Raw genomic sequence first — 16,429 nt, 5'->3', positions numbered from 1 at the left:
ATCAATTGTATTTTGCATTTAGCTCTTAAACGAGTAGTACAACATGCATTTATCTATTATTCATCTCTAGTAACCTACATCTATAGGAGAATATATCTCTGGTAGAGATAAAAATGGGTCAAATTATATCCAACCTGACTCGATTCTGCATCCTCGTAAGTCTGAGTACCATAGCAATATTGCTATCTACATATGGATCTGGATCCATAAACAGGTTACATTTTATTTGGATTCGGAATCAAATAAAGGATATCCCTTTATTCGAACTCTAATGTTAGTAATTGGATCCAGATGCAGATCCATATCTATGCGTTTTCACAACTAATAATCAATTGTTAATGAAAACATCAAATAACTATTTTAACTCAAATTTTTTTTATAAAATAAGGGATAAGTTATCTATAATAAAGGATCTAAAATTATTCACCTGACATCATATAATATTTTTTAATAAAAAATCTAACTGAGAGTCAATGGAAATGACATTTTGAAGGTTTTCTATAATTAAGGAATCAATGTGTAACTTAAATTAAACGAGGGGTCTATGTGCAAATATACAATAGTAGAGGGCTTAGATGTAATTATTCCAAAAAAATTTAATCCTCACATATAGATGGTCCAGTTATATATGTTATATATGCCATAATGCCAAAAGGAAAAGGTAATTTATGAAGCCATTGTCCGGAGCACTTCCGTAGCACGTGACCACCTCAGAGACCAAATCGGAAATCCCCTTTCGTAACCCTACTCGACTTCTCCACCGTCCGATCGCTCCATCTAACGGTCTAACCCCTCCATAACAAACGAACGAAAGCATCCTTATCTCCCCCCCCCTCTCCACCTCGAGATATTTCCTCCGCCGTCGCTGCCTTCTCCTCCAACCTCTTCCGTCTGCTCTCCTCTCCTCTATAGAGAGAAGAGTTTTTATTCGAGATCGGAAGGGAGAGAATAGTTTAGCTATCGGCGGCGATGGATTCCGACCAGGGGAAGCTATTCATCGGAGGGATATCTTGGGAGACGTCGGAGGAGAAGCTGAAGGAATATTTTGGGACGTACGGTGAGGTAACGCATGCGGTGATCATGAAGGATAAGGTGAGCGGGAGGCCGAGGGGCTTCGGATTCGTCGTCTTCGCGGATCCTGCCATTCTCGATCGTGTTCTCCAGGACACTCACACCATTGATGGGCGCACGGTCTGTTCATCTCCAGCCCCCCTTCCGTCGATTCTCGCATAAATTGTTTTTTCTTTTTTCTTTTTTTTTGTTTTTTTTGGCGATTCTTCGATGTTTCGGTTTGGGGGTTTTGTTGGATTTTTTTATTTGCCTTTTTTGTAAAAAAATTTATCGATCTTTTGGATTGTGCATGTTTTTTCCCCAGTTCCTGCATCTGTTTCGTTTATCAGTGGCAGTTCTCTTGATTGATAATCATAGGAAGGAATGAATTGGGGTTTTTTAGTCCTTTATATTATTTTGTCTCAGTTGTAAGTGTAAGTATACCTTTTGATGGTGCTACTGTTGATCTCTAGCACGTTAGTGGTGTTTAGGTAACGAGATCAATTGCTAGTATGTTAACTTGTGATGAGATCCAGTTTGTAACGGTAATTGGAGACCTATATATATTTTTTAAGGTGATCTTCATTTTGATGCTGTGATGCTTGCTCTTCGGTTGTGTTTAGTTGCGTGTAATTATTTTCCATGGGTTAGTTGCAGTTTTGTTAGATGGGTGACGAAGCATTTTTACTGTAAAGCTAAATTCTATACCAAGTTGGTGTAGTAGTTTTAGATGCTCATATGCCCATGTATTATTTCTTTTTGTATGCTTCAATGTTTTTGCTTGTGTGTGGATGGAAGGTTTCTTCCCTTGCACTTTTCGTTGTGTCCAGGGAGTGTCAAAACTTTTTAATAGTGCGTCAATTCAGTGAACTTGTGTATATTTTGATAAGTGAGATTGTATCATTTACTATGACATGTTAATGTATGTTGTTAATGGGAGTTCGGATACAAGGTTAGAAAAATTTAATGGGTCAATGTATTGCAATGATACATTTCACATTGTTTTCTCAAATCATGTTTTGCATGAATTCATTATACATATGTCTTGCTGTTTTTCTTCTTTATGCTGTAATGCCTGCATTTCATGATTAGGTTGAAGCTAAAAGGGCTCTCTCTAGGGAGGAGCAACAAACCTCTGCCAGGTCGGGAAACCCCACCATGGGGAGAGCAGCCGTGGGAGGGGCTGGTGCAAACATAAAGACCAAGAAGATATTTGTGGGAGGATTACCCCCAACTCTTACAGAAGATGGGTTTCGCCAGTATTTTCAGAACTATGGGAATGTAACAGATGTGGTGGTTATGTATGACCAAAATACCCAACGCCCTCGAGGTTTTGGATTCATTTCTTTTGACACAGAGGATGCAGTTGACCGAGTGCTGCACAAGACCTTCCATGAGCTTAATGGCAAACTTGTGGAGGTCAAGCGTGCTCTTCCCAAAGATGCAAATCCCACCAGTGGAGGCAGTCGATCTAGTGGTGGAACCTATCATCCTTACGGTGGTTCTGGTGCTAATACTAGTTCTTATGATCGTAGAACAGATGGAAGCAGGTACATGCAGCCACAAGCAGGAGGTGGTGGTGGGTACCCAACATATGGTTCTTCTGGTTATGGTGCACCAAGCTATGGGTATGGAGCAGCAAATAATAGCGTAGGTTATGGAGGTTATGGTGTTGGGGGCTATGGAGGTCCTGCTGCCGGCTATGCCGGACCTGCGGGAGGCTATGGTTCAAGTGTTCCTCCTAGTGGCTATGGAAGTGGCCCTCAAGGTGCTCCAAGGAGCCCTTGGGGTAATCAAGCTCCAAATCCTTATGGCTCTGCAGCATATGGTGGAAGTACAGCCTATGGAGGAAGCGGTAATGGTGCTGCTGCACCCACCGGTCAATCGCCAAGTGCAGCAACGGGGTATGGCAATCAAAGTTACGGTTATGGTGGATATGGTGGTGCAGAAGGACCATATGGTAGCCAAAGTGGATATGGTGCTGTCGGGGGTTATGGTGGTGGTGGTCCATCTAGTAACCCTGCTACTGCTACAGGAGAACAAGGTACTGGTTCTGGTTACATGGGTGGTCGTTATGGCGACACCAATGGAAGCTCAGGTTATTCAAACACTTGGAGGTCAGAGCCTTCACATGGAGGGCCTTATGGAGATGCTCAGGTTAATGGGCCTCCTGCTGGATCAGCTGGTTATGGCAGTGGTTATGGCGGAGCTGGCAGACAGCAGTAATCATGAGAAGGTTATTTTAGTTGTTTGCTGCTGTTGTCTGATGTAGTTGGTTTTACCTTATTCTGAGGATTGTCTTGTGTGAATGGAGGCAGATCTTTTTGACTAGTTGTAATGCTCGTATCCCAGTAGTAGTATAGCTGCAGTTTCTACTTTGCTTAGCATATTTATTAGTATCTCTCTGAGGGTTACTAGGACCTCATATTAGTATTTGCTTTTAAAGTTCATATACTCTTAAATGTTTCCCGCAGCTATATGTTCTAGAGCTTGATTCTAGCTTTGCCTCTTGGAAGAAGCTAGACTAGCTTATCTTAGACATTTCATATGTGGTATTGATCTTTATGTTTTATGGATTCTATGGTTTAGTATAATATTTGCAGTATTGGCTTACATAAGCTTATCACTAATATCGACAATGATGATTGATGATTCTTACCTTGTCTATTGCTACTTCTTTTGTTTATTTTACATGCTAAGAACTAGTACGATCCTGTCATAGCTGGATGATATCTGTGGTGATAGATCTCGTCGCAATAACATCAATTTGTTCTAGTCATTTAGGAGCAGAGAGTGTTTTTGTAGTTCTCCATTATCACATTCATTTTTTAACAGAGCAAAGTAGATGTACTCAGAATGCCTATTAAGCAATATGTAGTATCGAGAATGCGTATTAATCAATGGAAGTATGGAGAATGTCTCTTACCATTGGTTGCTAGAGTTTCTCTTATTGCACAAGGAGAAAGATTTATGATCTTGCTGTAGCTGCATAGTATCTTTCAGTTCTGACATCATTGCAGTAGAATTAGTTATATTCGGTTTAAGATATGAGTTAGAGATATAATGAGTAATGGTGACTTATTTTGGAGATGGAGTAACTGTAGGGCAGTCTGCCATTCGTAATAGTTTAGATATTTGTCAATGGCATAATCCTTTTCTCATTGTACCTTTTGCACAGGGGAAGCTGCTCTTTCATAGTGCCCTCTCACTTCGCCCATCATTGAAACTTTTTACAGGATGAGGCAGATGCATCAAATGGCATATGATTTTCTGCTTCATAGTTGCAAACAGGGACTTCAAGTACTGGTGTCCATGAGTTCCTCTTATCTCTTTGAATAACCAAGCGCATTTGATCTTGCATATGATGACATGTGGTACGTAAAAAAATGAACCCATTTAGAAGTAAAAGATCTATGATGTCTCATGATAGATAGCTCAAACTTGGTCTCTGACACATCTTTTGATCAGTAGTTCCATCCTATTACTGTGAGGTTCAGCTAGATATATTTCTTGATGCCTAGTATAAATTTGAGTTGGATAGAGCGATATGGGACAGTGAAGTATACTTTCATTAAGAAATATGCCTGATCTTTTTGAGGAAATGAAGTTATTCTTGATGTTTATTCAATTTGCTGAAGATGCTAATGATACTAGTAAGAAGATCTACATAGAGCTTGAAGTCTTTTATCAAAAATAAAGTATGGTTTGATTGTTCATAAAGTTTTCTAGGATGATGACCTTTTCCTATCCTCATGTAGACCATTGGAAAGTTTGCTTAGAGGTTCCAACATGTCTAGTTAGTAGTAGTATTGTTCTTTTAAAATACTTATTCCAGTATAGGAGCAACCTGGTATTTTCCTGCAGGTAATTTAAGCAATGGGGGAAGTTCTGGCAGTTGTTGATGTTGTAATAATTTTCAGCAAAATCAGGAGCTGCTTGTTGGCCAGAAAGGAGGTCAGGGCCATCAATTGAAAGTAGTGCTTTGAAAGATCCAAAGATCCAATAGGCATATGAATGATGTGTGCTGTGTGAAATGCACAACCAAAATTTTGTTAATCAGCAAAAAGGTCTTAAGCTTCTTCCTGCATTCTTACTGTGAGTTTGGAAGAGAAACTACTTGGGTGATACCAACAAAACTCAAATGCTCAAACAGCAGTGCTCTTGATCTACATGTGGATTTGCAGTACACTTTGTGAATGATATTGAAGTGTATCGTGCTACAATGCTTGTTTGCTTTTTCTATATCCAACTGCATTGTGCTGGTATTCAGTTTCTGATAAACTTTTCATTAGTAGGCGAAGTGAAAATACAACGGATGTACAAGTGATTGATCTCTTTATTGCTCAAACTTTTTTCTTCTCTTAAATACTAGATCGTATAATTCCAAAATGGGAGGTAAGAGGAAAAGTATTTAGTGGGTCTAGGACTTGGATTGCCTTTCAGGATGGCGAAATGCTATCCTTTAATCTGTGGAAAAAGTAACCGAATGACCTTCCACTATGGCACATAAATTATTTTTGTTAAAAGTTTGTTGTAAATTAAGACCTGGGAGAGAATCATGCATCCTATTCTCATGATTTATAAGCACACTCTATGCCAGGAAATTCCTATACACGTTGAATTATTACCAAATCATGGGTACATCACTTTTCAGGTGCTTTTAATACTATGTACAAGGAGACAAGTAGTACTGTGCCTTTGCCAAAAGTCCTCTGAAGCAAATGTTGGACTGAGAAAGTTCCCTACCATATGGAAGAGATCCATCTCTTATGCACCACTTCTATTTAGAATTTACTAGTAAGAAATTCTCTCTACTAATGCAGCAAATGATCAGAAGTCCAGTCCAGTGATCTTAGTTTAGTCACAAATTATCAAAAAATGGTCAGAAAATTGTTGTTATGGAGGCTTCAGAGTCCTTTCTCCAAAGCTCCCTTTGTGCAAAATGAAATAAAATTTGTCCATCATATATACATCTGAGTAGTTAATTCATTGCTGAGGAGACCACCAAAACAAACACACATATATATAAAGAAAAGGAGATGCCCAATGAAAACAAAAGAGCTCAATTTTTGCAACAATAATACAAGAAATAAAAATCCTGATGATCATGCTAAAAAGGAGATGATGAGGATGATGACAAACACCCAGCAAAGTTACCTGTTAGAGTCTGGGTTTGGGCCACTGGGGACTTCATGCTTGCTTGCATTCAACTTGGAGGAGGAGATGGAGTTGGAGCTCTGCGGTTGCAACTTCATGGATTGAGATGTGGAACTGTAAGTGGGCATGGAGGGCTTCATCTCCTCTGCTGGGTGAGCTAAAAATGGGAGCAGGATGAGGCAAAGGAGAACACCATATACAACTACATTTGACCTTCCAAGGACTTGATCTAATGCCATGCAGGCTTTCCCCTCAAGATACCAGAAGAGATCAATTTCCATAAACCACTCGAACAAATCAAGAAGATTAGAGGGCATGAGAAGAAGAGGACATTGATGAACACAAAGAAGAGATGAGAGGAAGAGGCCAAACCTTTGAACTTGAACGCAAAATATCACAAAGGAAGACATTCCACAAGGATATATGAAATTACATGAGTACCCTTCTCTCTCTCTCTCTCTCTCTCTCTCTCTCTCTCTCTCTTCTCTCTCAATTTTCTCTCTTTTTTAATGGATGGGTTTGGTTGTTAAGGCTCATTAAATGTTTCTAGATGACCATGTGCCTCTAAAGTATAGCAGCAGTCTGCACTAAAGAGCTGACACCTTCTACTCTGTCAACAAAGTATGAACCATTTGAAAGGTTTTAATTACTATTAAAATGCTAAGGATGTTGAATTAGTCTTACTTCTATTTAAGCACGTCAGCATGGAAAGCGACACGTGTCACGCGTGTATTGAGTCCCAAAAGAGGAAAACTGGATCCATCCATGAAAGCACAGTGGAAGATTTGCTTTGAAAAAAGAACCCAAAGCTCTATTGAATCAGAGCTCATTTCACTTTACCTTAATTGGAGGACATCTATGGGCATTGTTGTTAGCCTTTCCTAATGGAGCAATACAAAAGCCTGACCAAATTAGACCTCTTTACTGACTTATTGATCCAAATGACTTATCACCTAAATTTATTATCTAAAGATGTCTATTTTGAACACATTAGTTGTCATTATATAAGCTCAGTAGAAAAATGCATATAAGATTTATTGTTTTTTTAACGTTGGATATAAAATATTAATCTCTTCGGCATTCTATCTCAAACATAAAAACGATGATAATATTTGTCATTACGTAAGAATTACATGTTTACGTAAGAATATGCGAAGAGAGAGCGAAGAAAGAGAATATTTTATTTGTATTTATTTTATCTATATTTGAATTCAATAATTTTTAGTTTAACTGTAATCTCTAGTTTATCTAATTAATAAACACATATAAATCAGAAAACAATATTCTCATTCTCAATACTTATTCTTAAATAGCAATAAAATATTAATTAATAAAGTACTGATATGTTCAACATTTTTCAACTGAGACTATAAAATAATAGCTAATGTGTCTATAAGTTTATAAAGAGGTCCAGTTTGGTCAACAACCCATACAAAGCCTCCCAAACTGGATTTAACAAAGAAATCAATCTAGTCTTCTATCTGTCAACACTGTGAGAATCTAAAAAAGATCTCCCTCAGCTACTTCCTCTCTCTCTCTCTCTCTCTCTCTCTCTCTCTCTCTCTCTCTCTCTCTCTCTCTCTCTCTCTCTCTCTCTCTCTCTCTCTTTTCCCTTTTTCTCTCTTTTTCTTTCTTTCCTTGTCTTTTTTCGAGCCTCAGTCACTTCATCTAAATATATAATCTAGTGTTTAAGATAGTAAGGGCAGCAAGTAACCTGCAAACAAGGAAGAGACAGGAGAGTTGAAAAATACTGGGCAATTAACTGCCAAAGAGATGCATGCTTTGGAGTTGTGGGGGTAAACCCTACATGGGAAAGATGATAGGAAGGGTTAAGCATGCATGCTTTTTCCAAAGACACAAAAGCAAAGGGTCCTATTCAAAGTGCTTTTCTACCACAAATCTGTCATTCTCCAGGGGTTGTCTCTTCTGGTGGGGTTGCAGATGACCCTTCTACATTTATCTCCACATATAACAAATAGTGTGTAAAGCTGCAAGGCTATGCATTGCAATATAATTGTTGGTTAAGTTTAGGTCCATTTTACACCTGGCCAGCCCTACCACCTTTGGATGCCTTCTATGTATGCCTCCTCTCTGGTCAATTTCTGGGCCATGTAACAACTTTATTTATTTTTGGAAAACTTGGTAACTATAGTATGGCATCAATCTTAGGTCTAGATGAGTTTGAATATAAATGAATGACATCAATCAGCTTTACTAACGTAACTTTTTAGAGTAGCAGGTGAGCTAATATATTGTTAGAGCATAGAGTTCTGAATTCAAATCCAGACAAATTTATTTCTATATAAAAATCTCCGTCCAAACATCAGTATCCACATATTAGACCTATTAAAGCATATCGAGTCTAAATACGAGAGAATTTGCTAAACATGAGAGCGCATATTAGAGATGATATATTTTGCTTTGCTTATTCATGGAATAAGTTTATTCTAGCATAAACCTATTTATACTATTATAGCTACTAAATAATAACTAATTTTAATATTAGTTTTACTTGCTCTCTTTCCCTCCTCTTCCATTCAATTTTTATTTTTGTATATTTGTCAATTACCAGTCACTCTTCAAAAGACATCATTTTAATCAATTATTATTTTAATTATACTCTCATTTTCTTTAATCTTTCTCTTCTCTCCTCTTCTCATTCATCCATTAGAAAAATATATTTTGGTCATTTATCAAAATATCTCTCCTTTTATATCACATTAAGAGTTATACCATTATACTGGTTTATAACTATTAACTATAATAATTTAAACCGACATAAAGTTTCTTATGTAACTATTAAAAAAAAAAAGTAAGTTCCATGCACACAAATGAACGCCCCTCTGTAGTTTGTTCTGTTTTTCCACCTTTCTTCTATTTCTTTTCTTTCTACTCGTGTCACATGCCTAGGGTGTTGCAAATTCCTGCAGCTTGGGCTGCAGAGAACCCTGCAGCAGTAGGATACCTGTTCGGACTTAAATCTTGCACGGATCCAATCCGAATCCGATAAGATTCTAAATTTAAGTCCCCGCTGCCTTCCCCTCTCAAACCTATCCCGCCCTTTTGGTCGTCTCGCATGAAAAAGTTTCTTTCTTTAATCATTTAAGAGCCTCTGCCCTTTTTGTTTTGAGATTAGGAAGTCTGAACTAGTATAACTTTAGATTCAATAACTAAATATTTTTTTTATTTTTCTCATATCTAATTAAGTTTAATTTTAAAAAAATTAAGACTAACTAATGAAGTACAGAGCTTAACATAAGGATATGGGTCGAAAAAAAGATCAAGCTTCTTTTGATATAAATACACTTAAATCTCGCTAAATTTTTAGCTAACAAATATAAATATACATTCTATATGCTCTAGATCATTGTACCAAGAGGTAGACTTAGAACTCATTACCTTTTAATATCCTAATATCCTAAAGTTGGGTGTTTGTATGAATTTTTTTTTTGATCATTCATGAGCCCGAAGGCTAAATATAGGCTACACAAAGGGCCAACCCTCTTTAGATACAGAGGCACTTTAGGCCCTACCGAGCTTTTAGCTGTTTAGTCTAGGCTTTAAGCCATATGCGTCGCCGATCCAAGCCGTTGCGTTGTCAAGCTATTCTTCCAAGCTAACTGTACTGCCGAGCCATCAATCGAATCGAGCTAAGCCACCAAACTTACCAACCACCAACCACCAAATAATTTCTCCACAATATTGCTTAGGACAAAGTATCTACCAACTCTAATAATTTATCCACAATATTGCATAGGACAAAGTATCTACCAACTCTACTAGACAAGAGGATGAACAATTTTTTTTTAAATGTTACGGAGCTGTACCCAGCTATGTATTAGTTAAAAGTCGACATGTAACCGCGTCGACAGCGATGAGATTACATAATTTTAGGGGAGCGTGGCTTGTCCGCTCGATAGAGCTAGTGCGAGAGGCCACGCTTGCCTTAGCAGCTACCTAGTCAGCTACTTTGTTTGCCTCTCTACCTACGTGAGTAAGCCTTACATCCATACACTTGTTCGCTAGCTCAACACATTCCTGCACCAGGTTATGAACGCGCCAAAGAGCTGAGCTCTATCCTCTTTATGCATTTGATGGCCTCCAGGCAATCAGTTTCGATCTCCAACCTGCATTCTCTTCCGACCGCCTTCAGTCCCAATCTGATGGCCCATAGTTCTGTTTGTAATGCCGAGCTTCCCGGACATGGCTCCCGTAACGCCTGGACAAGCTCCCCATTTTCGTCGCGGAGGACGGCCGCTGCACCACCTTGGTAGGCGCCGGCCCTTAGCGCGCCGTCCGTATTGACTTTAATCTACCCTGGTTGCGGTGGTTCCCATCTCTTCCTACTCACCTCTTTCTGTCAGTAGGGGGATGAGATTCCCTACAGAGGAGAGTGTAGAAGAATTATACAACCGGGGTACTTAACAGAACCTGATTGGCTGACGGGTGTCTTCTACCGCTCTTCTCATCCTGCCCCCTCGCCTTTGGAAATCCTTCGTCCCTCCCGAAACCCAACCTTCGACATCCTAGATCTAAGCGACGACCTTAAGGTCGCTGCTTTCCGAGATCCTCCATCATGGATGTCCGCGTCGTTCTAAAGCTCAATCTAGTGATCTTGGTGTCGTTCTCAAAGCTAGGGTTTGTCTTACCTACCGTTACCTCTCCTCCTCGATTTCGCTATCCATAACGGACTTTTAATTCGATTCCCAATTCCCATTTCAGCTATTTTAATCCGCGGAGTCGTCATTAGATATTATTCAATCTTTGAGGATTTTGAACGTCTAACACGTGTTTTTAATCCAGGCAGAGAACTGCCGTTCTGTAGTATTTATCGACGGAGCTTCTAATAAATATATTCGGAATCAGCCGTCGGATGGAGCAGAGATAGAGATTTATCGAATATGTTGCTTTTCCGGATAAAGTAAATCTCCTTTTCTATTATGTGCTGGATTGGAGAATGTCTTCTTTCTGTGATTTTTCTTTGTTTTCTGTTACAATCCAATGGCCTTGGGCCTAGTAATTGATATCTAGATCGATCACACGTTATGCAGCTAACATAAATGTGGATCCATCTCTGCTCATATTGGAAATTTTCTTTCGTTAGACTTAAGTTTGTACTGAGAACGAACCTAACTATACTGCAATCGATGATGCACTGTTGATTACAACTGACCTTCAAAATTTGAGAGAGAACAACATTTCGTTGAGAGTAATGTGGCAGCGAATGCCACATATTTTTTATTCATCCAAAAGTTGTCTGTTAAATGCATAAGCTTTGAGAAAATAGAGCATAATCTGGATACATGCTTGTAGTGTGGATAAAGTTCTGTATAGGCACAGCTGCCGTGGTTTTTCTTTTAACACCAGCTTTTTAAGAATAGCAAAGGCAGAAGATGCAGTATTGTAGTTAGGTATGAATGTGATTTTCTTACAGTAAATCTCCATCTGGGACAATGTTTGCAGAACCCGCAAGGAAGGGTATGAAAGAATTTGGATGCTGACATAGGGATGCATCAGTATTCAATAGTTATAATGATATCAACATTAGTGATGTAGATCTGATAGTCACCTTACTTGGGACATAAAATTATGTCTCTCGCCTTCAGCATAAAAAAATATCTTTTTTAATATGGACCATAGATTGTTTAGATTCGTCCTGTGATTTCTCATAGTTATATTACACATAAATGGTATTAGCAGATCAGTAGTTCTTTCTGAACGTCGTATAAAATGACATTTTGGGAGTTGAGGCTTATTATCAGGTGATACTGTTCAAGATAAAGTTAAAGTTCAATGCTGTTATCCGTGTGAGCTTAAGATGAACAGACCAGTAGGTAAATAATTATATACCTTCTGCCGTTGTGCATAATATGTATGGTTATTAAGCCAGGCAGAAAATAACTTTGAGCAATGCTCTTTCGTCGCTTTTTAAATATCTCCAGATTACTAACAGAGTATGTTGAACAATATAGAGAAACTTTTGTCTATATTTGATCACTGGTTTTAGATTATACAAGGCATGTCAAAGGTCAAATAAGGGAAAACAACATGAGTGCTGTATTTGCATATCTCCATTGACAATTTGACTATGTTTTTGTACAACTTGAATGGCTTGTTCTTTTCATTCTCTCTGCTGTTTTCTTGAACTGACTTCTGCTATAGTTTTTCAAACTTTTGCTTAACGGTCACTATTGTATGTGGTTGTCTTGATTGAACCTCTTTTCTTGTTTCAGACAATTTCAATTTCATTAAACGAAGTTGCTGCAGCTGTATCAGTCTTACTTGGTTTGGCACCCCCTCCCTCTCTTGCCACTGATTCTTCATCTAAGGTGCTTGCTTACCCTAGATACTTATATAATTGTATTAATACGAAGCGCTGACAACTTTTGATGGCATATGTCTGACAATTAAATGAGGTTCTTCTCCCGAACCCTTTTGAAAGGCCCCGTTCCATTTTTATGCTTGAAGTCGAAGGATATGATGGTATCTTTGATTTTTATGCTTAGAGTCTCTAACAAGTTACCTTTGTTAATATGCTCATATGACCGTGATATTCTGTGAGTTGCAGATCCATTGCTGCTTACTGACAACTCAAAAGCCAAAGTTGGTAGTGTATTCAAGTGCAGGGTTCAGGATTCCATTAAAGCTGAAATACAACTTCCAAGTAAATGATGCTCGGTAGTCTTCAGAGTGACAAATATGAAATACCACATGCTACAATTATCTTCTATATTTTTGGCTGTTAATGTCAGCTGATCCCAAACAATCTACACATATGGTAGGTGAGGATGAGGTTTCTATTGCTCCTCTAGATGAATCTCTAACTGCTGAATGTAATGTTGCTTGTCTTGACAAGGAACTTGGCAATCTTGTAAGCTCGTTGTTTTTGTTTTCTCAGCTACGAGTTGTTTGATGCTCTAGTTACCTATAAAGTTAATAAGGATTTTGTGTTTGATACAGGCAGACTTGCTGGGGGGATCATATGTTGGAAGTCTAGAATCACAAGATGGGAAGTTGACTCTTCCTGTGGCCAGTGGTAGTGCCCTCAAGTTACATGTTAAAAAGGTCTTATCTCTCTCTTTTTAGGTGTGAAACTTAGCGCAATATTTATTTGCTCTTTCTGTTTTACCTGCTATTGCCCTAAAGTCTGGTATTTGCTAATTATTCTTTCTCATATATTCTGTGGAGAAGGTATTTTGCTGTTAAGTTTTTATATGGATGTATGACACACGTATACATATACTTACATGTTTTCATGAATGTAATCTATTCATGTAGACAACTATGTGAAACAATGTAAAACTTTGTCTATCCAATTGATCCTCTTCCATTGTGAAGACTGATGTTCTCTCTTACATCATGTTGCAAAACCTCAGCTTTTCAGTCAAAAGGGTTAAACACCTAGCTGAATGAGAAATCATGGCTTAACAAATTGTTCTCAAGTAATTGTTGACTGATGTAGATCATGATGAATGGTAAGCTAAAATTAAGAGAACCCAAAATAAATTCTCTTGCCATGAACTTCTTATAATGATCTACACTTCTAGACTTTTTTTGGTCATTTGGATCGATGTCATTGTTATAACATAACAGCTGCACGTCGAAGTACTGACAGTAAGAATGGAAATGTCTTACAGGAAGCAGACAAGATTTGCATCCAATCTTATCTCCCTACTTAGAAGTATTAAAAAGGGTGCGGAAATTCATGAAGATTTTGCTGGAAACATTGTGAGTCCTGCAGAACTATTGATAGGCCGTTTCACAGGCATCAAGGTGATCTTACTTCTCTTTAGTTTTTAGCTGAAAATTAAATCTGAGTATTAAATATGGCCTGGCTGATATCAGAACACGTATGTTTTTGCAATTCACTGTTACTGCTCTATCACTCGTATCCTTTTCCTTCTTAATGATATTTGATGAACTTTGACAAAGTTAGATAGGCCTGTAAGTAGACATGTAAAGCTTAAGTTTTATCTATTGTTTTGGGCAGGGTAGTGTTTGTTATAAGTTGAATGATTTACAGCTTTTTTCGCAAGCTTATGTATTTGAATTGCCAATATATATAAGGGCATGATTCTGTCAGAAGTAGATCTTGTTAGGTCATGCTGTCTACAGTAAACATATGTTACAAATATACAACTTACATTAGCATTTTCCTTTCAGTTGCGATCACTAAAAGCTTATGCCATCTACTTTTTTCTCTTTATATTCTGATAGTCTGATGAATCTAGTACAGACTTTGGAAGATGAGTATGGTCCAGGGGACATTGTTAGTCAAGGAACAGAAGTACTTTGTGCAGCACTTACAAAGGCGTTTGATCTATTACAGAAGGCCTATGAAGGTCAGTGGTAATTATAAACTTGTCAAATCTAGAGCCAAAATTTCCTCAGTATAAATTTGTTTATTTACTTTGTAGACTTGCAGACTAGATTTGTAGAGCTTTCTAAATTCTAATTTCAAACTTCTAGTTAAGCTAGTTGGGCCATTGTTCATAAATTGTTGGATGCTTAACTAATAGTCCAAGTTATTCCTGATGATTATAGGTTGGGCAAGGTTAACCATTTTATCATTGCCCTCTAGAGATTACCTTAGCATCTCCAAATGAATGGGAGTGAACTGTGTTCTTCCTAAAGTTGAAAAATGGTAGTGCCACTATAAGGCTTACCATAATGTGCCCCACGTGGTTTGGATCATAAAAATAGCATCGCCAGTTATGGGTGGTGAAGTTGTGTATAATTTGCATGCTTTAAGAATCATGGATTGTCATGCCCATCGGTACAGGTCGATACATATTTAATGAATTATGGACACAAATATGGAGAAAATATCTTGATACTCCATTGTGGTCAACCATGCCGATGCGTGCTTCAAGGAATTGAGTATATCTCAATTTAAACAGATCTAATTTAGGATCTCTTTGAGGATTTATCTTGTGTGCAGACCTTTTATCTTCTCCCACTCAAGAAGTGGAAAATGAAAGGAAGATCTAAGGAAGTGAAAAATGAAAAGCACCTTTTTTGCCACTTGAAAAAAGAAAAGCAGTCAGCCAGTCATTAATAATGCTCAACCTATATAAAGTTTGCAATTCCTGTCCACTGACAAAGGTGGCAGTTGAGTCGCAAGATACGACTTTACAGATTATATTGTTGAATTTGGTTTCAGCTTATTGATTCTTTATAATTAATCTTTTTGGCTTATTGATTTTGGTTCTGGTATTTATATTGTGAATGTAGGAAAATTTGTTGGAGTTGTAATATACAAAAGGGATCCTACTGCATTCTCGAAACCCATGATAGATGTGACATATCCATCACAGGTTGCAATTACGGAGGTTCTATTGGTTAGACGGAGTTTGGCCTGGATTACAGGGATTATTCTTGTCATCTCAACTCTCATTGGGGTGAGGACTATTATTCATAGATTTCAGTTAAATTTTCATACTTGAACATGGTTCAGTTGTCCTTATCTCTGAACAGTGAGTCTTTGTAATTAGATTAATTTGATGTAGTCATTATTAATACTTAGTTTGGAACAGAGGCAGAGTTTGGAAGTTTTAGACAGAAACTCGTGATAGAAGATTGTTAGATCCTCTATGAACCACTTCAAAATTCCCAAGAAATGTTATTCATAATTGTAGCATTAGAAGAAACTGTCCTTTTTTCTTCTCCAAGGCATCCAATATCATATGATCCTCTATTATTTTTCTCAGTGACAGCAATAACTTTGCATGCCTTACTCTGTTGATTTTGCCTTTCTCCCTTTGACGCAATTCTTTGCATGACTTTGATGATTTTGCAGGTTTATCTACTGCTGAACATGCCACTAACGAGGGACATCCTTCTCTATTCAAATGTCAAGCTTGATTAGTCACTAAAGCTGGAAGAGGGTTCCTGAGATAGAAATTTCGAAATAAACTTTTGGTTTTCCATTACAATTATCTTTTGGTCAGCCCTGGCAAAATTGGACAACTCCATCTGTTATATAAAACCCAACCTTATTTATCTCTTGCACAATAGCTATATAATTGCAGCTTTGTGCATTCGACCTGTATATAGAGATGGGATTTACCTTACTGGATAAACAGATTTTAATCTGCAAATTATGTCTCATATTGCGACTTCCTAGCTGTACAAAACATGGTATTGAGATTTGTATTGTGGTCAATTAATATTCTTTTTTAACTTTCTGAATACTTTTAGGGGGCCACTCTATTGAGTAGAT

The 16,429-nt window shown here is 37.8% G+C and overlaps 2 protein-coding genes across 5 annotated transcripts; both read left to right on the top strand.

Annotated features, from left to right (window-relative positions):
- The first annotated feature begins 639 nt into the window (after positions 1-639).
- Positions 640-5,416, top strand: LOC140789356 (heterogeneous nuclear ribonucleoprotein 1-like). Of its 4 annotated transcripts, none has more exons than XR_012109158.1 (4): positions 659-1,191; positions 2,143-3,286; positions 4,229-4,424; positions 4,915-5,416. XR_012109158.1 is itself a non-coding variant. In XM_073139030.1 (2 exons), the coding sequence occupies exons 1-2, from the start codon at positions 970-972 to the stop codon at positions 3,274-3,276; spliced, it is 1,356 nt and encodes a 451-aa protein (XP_072995131.1). In that variant the 5' UTR covers positions 640-969; the 3' UTR covers positions 3,277-3,644. The 4 variants fall into 4 exon arrangements, 1 of the variants encoding a protein (XP_072995131.1); XR_012109162.1 differs by having other exon boundaries at positions 4,891-5,416; XR_012109156.1 differs by having other exon boundaries at positions 2,143-3,384.
- Positions 5,417-5,438: 22 nt separating this feature from the next.
- LOC140800370 (uncharacterized) lies at positions 5,439-16,317 on the top strand. The gene is made up of 11 exons (XM_073155118.1): positions 5,439-5,445; positions 6,169-6,359; positions 12,441-12,536; positions 12,624-12,690; positions 12,776-12,871; positions 12,990-13,078; positions 13,168-13,272; positions 13,801-13,980; positions 14,444-14,549; positions 15,442-15,608; positions 16,007-16,317. Exons 1-11 carry the CDS (start codon positions 5,439-5,441, stop codon positions 16,073-16,075), a joined length of 1,173 nt encoding a protein of 390 aa, XP_073011219.1. The 3' UTR covers positions 16,076-16,317.
- The last annotated feature ends 112 nt before the right edge of the window (positions 16,318-16,429 follow it).

This window comes from Typha latifolia, chromosome 1 (assembly GCF_019914945.1).
Source record: "Typha latifolia isolate L0001 chromosome 1, TyphaL0001v2, whole genome shotgun sequence".
Classification (NCBI taxonomy): Eukaryota; Viridiplantae; Streptophyta; class Magnoliopsida; order Poales; family Typhaceae; genus Typha; species Typha latifolia.
Note: the sequence above shows the minus strand (reverse complement) of the source record. Positions and strands in the feature narration are given on the sequence as shown.

What these genes read in the sequence shown, in the direction of transcription:
- LOC140789356 (XM_073139030.1), top strand. Translation starts at nt 970, where the DNA reads ATGGATTCCGACCAGGGGAAGCTATTCATCGGAGGGATATCTTGGGAG. An exon ending in ACACCATTGATGGGCGCACG is followed by an intron (nt 1,192 to 2,142) that starts GTCTGTTCATCT and finishes TTTCATGATTAG; the next exon opens with GTTGAAGCTAAAAGGGCTCT.
- LOC140800370 (XM_073155118.1), top strand. An exon ending in TGAAGTCGAAGGATATGATG is followed by an intron (nt 12,691 to 12,775) that starts GTATCTTTGATT and finishes TGTGAGTTGCAG; the next exon opens with ATCCATTGCTGCTTACTGAC. An exon ending in GCCGTTTCACAGGCATCAAG is followed by an intron (nt 13,981 to 14,443) that starts GTGATCTTACTT and finishes AATCTAGTACAG; the next exon opens with ACTTTGGAAGATGAGTATGG.